Raw genomic sequence first — 6,482 nt, 5'->3', positions numbered from 1 at the left:
GATTAGATCTGATAGAGCGCCTGAAGTACTATGTTGGAGGTTCTCAACATTGTCCAGAAGGTGGTGACCAAAACTATCCCCAAGAAACTGAAATGCTAGAAGGCAAAATGGTTGTCTTAGGAGGTCTTACAAATAGTTGAGAAAGAAGAGATGTGAAAGGAAAAGGAGAAAGGGAAAATTATACCCAACTGAATGCAGAGTTCCAAAGTATAGCAAAGAGAGACAAGAAAGCTTTCTTAAGTGAAACCTTAATTTCCTCAAAGAAATAGAGGAAAAAAATAGAATGGGAAAGACTAGAGATCTCTTCAAGAAAATTAGAGATAACAAGGGAACATTTCATGAAAAGATGGGCACATTAAATGACAGAAACAGTATGGACCTAACAAGTAGGAGAGATTAAGTTCAGTTCAGCTCAGTTCAGTCACTCAGTCATGTCTGACTCTTTGTGACCCCATGAATTGCAGCACACCAGGCCTCCCTGTCCATCATCAACTCCCAGAGTTCACTCAAACTCATGTCCATCGAGTCGGTGATGCCATCCAACCATCTCATTCTCTGTCATCCCCTTCTCCTCCTGCCCCCAATCCCTCCCAGCATCAGAGTCTTTTCCAATGAGTCAACTCTTCGCATGAGTTGGCCAAAGTATTGGAGTTTCAATTTCAGCATTAGTCTTTCCAAAGAACACCCAGGACTGATCTCCTTTAGAATGGACTGGTTGGATCTCCTTGCAGTCCAAGGGACTCTCAAGACTCTTCTCCAACATCACAGTTCAAAAGCATCAATTCTTTGGTGCTCAGCTTTCTTCACAGTCCAACTTTCACATCCATACATGACCACTGACTGGAAAAACCATAGCCTTGACTAGACAGACCTTTGTTGGCAAAGTAATGTCTCTGCTTTCGAATATGCTATCTAGGTTGGTCATAACTTTCCTTCCAAGGTGTAAGCATTTTTAAATTTCATGGCTGCAATCACCATCTGCAGTGATTTTGGAGCCCCCCAAAATAAAGTCTGACACTGTTTCCACTGTTTCTCCATCTATTTCCCATGAAGTGATGGGACCAGATGCCATGATCTTCGTTTTCTGAATGTTGAGCTTTAAGCCAACTTTTTCACTCTCTTCTTTCACTTTCATCAAGAGGCTTTTGAGTTCTTCACTTTCTGCCATAAGGGTGGTGTTATTGATATTTCTGAGGTTATTAATATTTCTCCCAGCAATCTTGATTCCAGCTTGTACTTCTTCCAGCCCAGCGTTTCTCATGATGTACTCTGCGTATAAGTTAAATAAGCAGGGTGACAATATACAGCCTTGACATCCTCCTTTTCCTATTTGGAACCAGTCTGTTATTCCATGTCCAGTTCTAACTGTTGCTTCTTGACCTGCATGTAGGTTTCTCAAAAGGCATGTCAGGTGGTCTGGTATTCCCATCTCTTTCAGAATTTTCCACAGCTTACTGTGATCCACACAGTCAAAGGCTTTGGCATAGTCAATAAAGCAGAAGTAGATGTTTTTCTGGAACTCTCTTCCTTTTTCAATGATGCAGCAGATGTTGGCAATTTGATCTCTGGTTCCTCTGCCTTTTCTAAAACCAGCTTGAACATCAGGAAGTTCACGGACCACGTATTGCTGAAGCCTGGCTTGGAGAATTTGGGGCATTACTTTACTAGCGTGTGAGATGAGTGCAATTGTGTGGTAGTTTGAGCATTCTTTGGCATTGCCTTTGAGGTGCCAACAATACACAGAAAAACTAAAAAAAAATTCGTAATTACCCAGATAACCTTGATAGTGTGGTAGCTCACCTAGATCTGGACAGTCTGGAAGTCAAGTGTGCCTTAGGAAGGATTAGAAGGAACAAAGCTAGTGGAGGTGATGGGATTCCACCTGGGATACTTAAAATCCTGAAAGATGATGCTGTGAAACTGCTGCCCTCACTCTCTCAGCAAATTTGGAAAACTCACCAGTGGCCACAGGACTGGAAAAGGTCAGTTTTCATTCCAATCCCAAAGAAGGGCAATCTTAAAGAACATTCAAACTACCACGTAAGTGCTTTCATTTCACATGCTAGCAAGGTAATGCTCAAAATCCTTCAAGCTAGGCTTCAAGAGTATATGAACTGAGAACTTCCAGATGTACAAGCTGGAATTAGTTGTACCACTTCCAGATGTACAAGGTAGAAGAACCAGAGATCGAATTGCCAAAATCTGTTGGATCATAGCAAAAGCAAGAGAATTCCAGAAAAACATCTACTTCTGCTTCATTGACTATGCTAGAAACTTTGTGTGGATCACAACAAACTTTGGAAAATTCTTACAGAGATGTGAATACCTGCCTCCTGGGAAACCTATATGCAGGTCAAGAAGCAAAAGTTAGAAACAGACATGGAAAAATGGACTGGTTCAAAATTGGGAAAGGAGTATGACAAGGCTGTATATTGTCACCTTGCTTATTTAATTTATATGTAGTGTACATGATGTGAAATGCCAGGCTGGCTGAATCAGAAGCTGGAATCAAGATTCCTGGGAGAAATATCAATAACCCCTATATGCAAATGATACCACCCTAACGGCAGAAAATGAAGGGAAACTAAAGATCCTCTTGATGAAGTTGAAAGAAGAGAGGGTAAAAGCTGGCTTAAAATGCAACATTCAAAAAACTGATCATAGCATCTGGTCCCAGCACTTTACGGGAAATAGATGGGGAAAAAAAATAGACTGTGACAGACTTTATTTCTTGGGCTTCAAAATCCCTGCAGATGGTGACTGCAGCCATGAAATGAATAAACATTTTCTCTTTGACATTTGCTCTTTGAAAGCTATGACAAACCTAGACAGCAAATTAAAAAGCAGAGACATAACTTTGCCAACAAAGATCCAGATAGTCAAAGCTGTGGTTTTTCCAGGAGTCATGTATGGATGTGACATTTGGACCATAAAGACGGCTGAGTGCCAAAGAACAGTTGCTTTCAAACTGTGGAGCTAGAGAAGACTCTTGAGAGTCCCTAGGACTGGAAGGAGATCAAACCAGTCAATCCTAAAGGAAATCAACCCTGAATATTCATTGGAAGGAATAATGCTGAAGTTGAAGCTCTAATACTTTGGTCACCTGATGTGAAGAGCCATCATAGAAAAGACCTTCATGCTGGGAAAGACTGAGGGCTGGAGGAGAAGAAGGCAGCAGAGGATAAGATGGTTGGATAGCAATACTAACTAAATGGACATGAGGTGGAGTAAACCCTGGGAGATAGGTAAGGACAAAGAAGCCTGGTGTGCTGCAGTCCATGGGATTGCAGACAGTCAGATATAACTATCGACTGAACAACAACAACACACCTAAGAATATAGCTAATTATGGATGAGTTGTGGCCCTTATTGTGTAATAAAACTCAAAAGGAATATAAAATGCTCCTAGGTAATTATGTTAGACCTGTAACTACTGAGAATGTAACAAGAAAAATACTTCCTCACTTTTAAATTCAATGAACTGACGGAATAGTCTCATGTCTAATATACATATAGCCAATAAATACATAGACACAAAATATCAAATGAAGAAGTACACTATGAGGAAACAAAATCATTGCGCTGCAGTGAGATGTGATTATATATGCAACTTGTCATTACTGGATGATATTTTCAATATAGTGGTGTCAATAAAGATACACAAAAAACAATTCTGATATTATATAAAGCCACATGCTCAGTACAAGGCCTATCTCCTTTCTTACAACAAATGAAATGAGCCTTGAAAGTATAGATGATGAATGTAAGACATAGGAAAACATTTGAATATATCTGAATTAGAAAGTACACAAAAAAGAAAAATACATTGTAAATGTATGAAGGCAGAGATCATTCTGTCATTTTTGAGACTGCATCCAAGTACTGCATTTCGAACTCTTTTGTTGACCATGATGGCTACTCCATTTTCTGAGGGATTCCTGCCCGCAGTAGTAGATGTAATGGTCATCTGAGTTAAATTCACCCATTCCAGTCCATTTTAGTTTGCTGATTCCTAGAATGTCGACGTTCACCCTTGCCATCTCTTGTTTGACCACTTCCAATTTGTCTTGATTCATGGACCTGACATTCCAGGTTCCTATGCAATATTGCTCTTTACAGCACTGGATCTTGCTTCTAGCACCAGTCACATACACAACTGGGTATTGTTTTTGCTTTGGCTCCATCCCTTCATTCTTTCTGGAGTTATTTCTCCACTGATCTCCAGTAGCATATTGGGCACCTAATGACCTGGGGAGTTCCTCTTTTGGTATCCTATCATATTGCCTTTTCATACTGTTCATGGGGTTCTCAAGGCAAGAATACTGAAGTGGCTTGCCATTCCCTTCTCCAGTGGACCATGTTCTGTCAGACCTCTCCACCATGACCCGCCCGACTTGGGTTGCCCTGCAGGCATGGCTTGGTTTCATTGAGTTAGACAAGGCTGTGGTCCTAGTGTGATAAGATTGACTAGTTTTCTGTGCGTATGGTTTCAGTGTGTCTGCCCTCTGATGCCCTCTTGCAACACTTACCATCTTATTTGGGTTTCTCTTACCTTGGGTGTGGGATATCTCTTCACGGCTGCTCCAGCAAAGCACAGCCGCTACTCCTTACCTTGGACAAGGGGTATCTCCTTACCACCTCTTGATGAAAGTGAAAGAGGAGAGTGAAAAAGTTGGCTTGAAGCTCAACATTCAGAAAACGAAGATCATGGCATCTGCTCCCATCACTTCATGGCAAATAGATGGGGAAACAGTAGAAACAGTGTCAGACTTTATTTTTTGGGGCTCCAAAATCACTGAAGATGGTGACTGCAGCGATGAAATTAAAAGACGCTTACTCCTTGGAAGAAAAGTTATGACCAACCTAGACAGTATATTCAAAAGCAGAGACATTACTTTGCCACCAAAGGTCTGTCTAGTCAAGGCTATGGTTTTTCCAGTCATCATGTATGGAAGTGAGAGTTGGACTGTGAAGAAGGCTGAGTGCCGAAGAATTGATGCGTTTGAACTATAGTGTTGGAGAAGACTCTTGAGAGTCCCTTGGACTGCAAGGAGATCCAGCCAGTCCATTCTGAAGGAAATCAGTCCTGGGATTTCTTTGGAAGGAATGATGCTAAAGCTGAAGCTCCAGTACTTTGGCCACCTCATGTGAAGACTTGACTCATTGGAAAAGACTCTGATGCTGGGAGGGATTGGGGGCAGGAGGAGAAGGGGACAACCGAGGATGAGATGGCTGGATGGCATCACGGACTCGATGGACGTGAGTCTGAGTGAACTCCGGGAGTTGGTGATGGACAGGGAGGCCTGGCGTGCTGCGATTCATGGGGTCACAAAGAGTCGGACACTACTGAGCGACTGAACTGAACTGATGAAGGCAAGCGTCAATGTTCATATATGAAAAAAATACCATTGTAAAAAAATGTTTTTTAATTAAAAGATAACACTATTGTGCTGTTGCTTCTAAATCTGATGCATGGGTTCCTGGTGGTCAGTTGTCCTGGTTGGTGAGCAGCAACTGAGCCAAGGTGCTACAGAATTTTCTTGCTCTCCATCAGATTACTAAGAGGACCATAAGTACTGCTTCAGGCAGGCAGTTTGAAAATACGGTTCCAAAGAAACAAAAGCGGTTTCAGGAAGATAATAGAATTCCAGTGCATCTGAAGAGTGGGATAGCTGATGCCCTCCTGTACAGAGCCACCATGATTCTTATAGTTGGTAGAATGGCATATGCCATATATGAGCTGGCTGTGGCTTCATTTCCCAAGAAGCAGGATTGACTTCAGTTTATCCTCCCAGCAATCAGTTGGTTCAATTCCATTCAGCTCTCTGTGGACCAGTAGTCTGATACATAACTGAATTCTTTGGAGATCAGTATTTATTGACTTGTGCTAACTGCCACCAATAAGGCAGTCTTTACCATGGGAAAGAAACCACACACACACACACAACAAAAGACAACTCATGCATGAACTTTGCTTACTGCAATCCTAACCAACTCTAATGTGGTCTTAACCTTTTATTTAATGATAATAACTACAGTGAGGTCCTTTGAATGAGTTTTTAGTAAGCTGAAACACTCAAAGTTATTTAAAATCATCATAGATCATGACAAATTGTAAACACAGCAAGTCTTTCAGCTGAAAAGGAGATAAGCTAACAAGTAAATTCTTAAAACATTATTAATGACTTTACTTTTATTAAAGGCAGTGAAGTAAAATTATAATAAACTCTGCCTTGGGTATAAATACTGGAGAAGGGAATGGCTACCCACTCCAGTATTCTGGCCTGGAGAATTCCAGGGACTGTATAGTCCATGGGGTTGCAAAAAGTCGGACACGACTGAGCGACTTTCACTTGGGTATAAATGAAAAATTTAACCTTAAAATAATGTAAGTTTTATCATACTTACTTGTCATGTTCTCCATAATTTTCAGCTACTTCAATGCCGTTGGAAAACAGCCATTAAACATTAGTGAAAGAATA

The 6,482-nt window shown here is 41.0% G+C and overlaps 1 protein-coding gene across 1 annotated transcript; it reads left to right on the top strand.

The window, feature by feature from the left end:
- Positions 1 to 3,757: 3,757 nt before the first annotated feature.
- LOC114110665 (cytochrome c oxidase subunit 7A2, mitochondrial-like) lies at positions 3,758 to 5,858 on the top strand. The gene is made up of 2 exons (XM_042240677.2): positions 3,758 to 3,763; positions 5,525 to 5,858. Exons 1-2 carry the CDS (start codon positions 3,758 to 3,760, stop codon positions 5,774 to 5,776), a joined length of 258 nt encoding a protein of 85 aa, XP_042096611.1. The 3' UTR covers positions 5,777 to 5,858.
- The last annotated feature ends 624 nt before the right edge of the window (positions 5,859 to 6,482 follow it).

Source organism: Ovis aries, chromosome 24 (assembly GCF_016772045.2).
Source record: "Ovis aries strain OAR_USU_Benz2616 breed Rambouillet chromosome 24, ARS-UI_Ramb_v3.0, whole genome shotgun sequence".
Lineage (NCBI taxonomy): Eukaryota > Metazoa > Chordata > Mammalia > Artiodactyla > Bovidae > Ovis > Ovis aries.
This window is presented reverse-complemented; position numbering and strand designations above follow the sequence as displayed.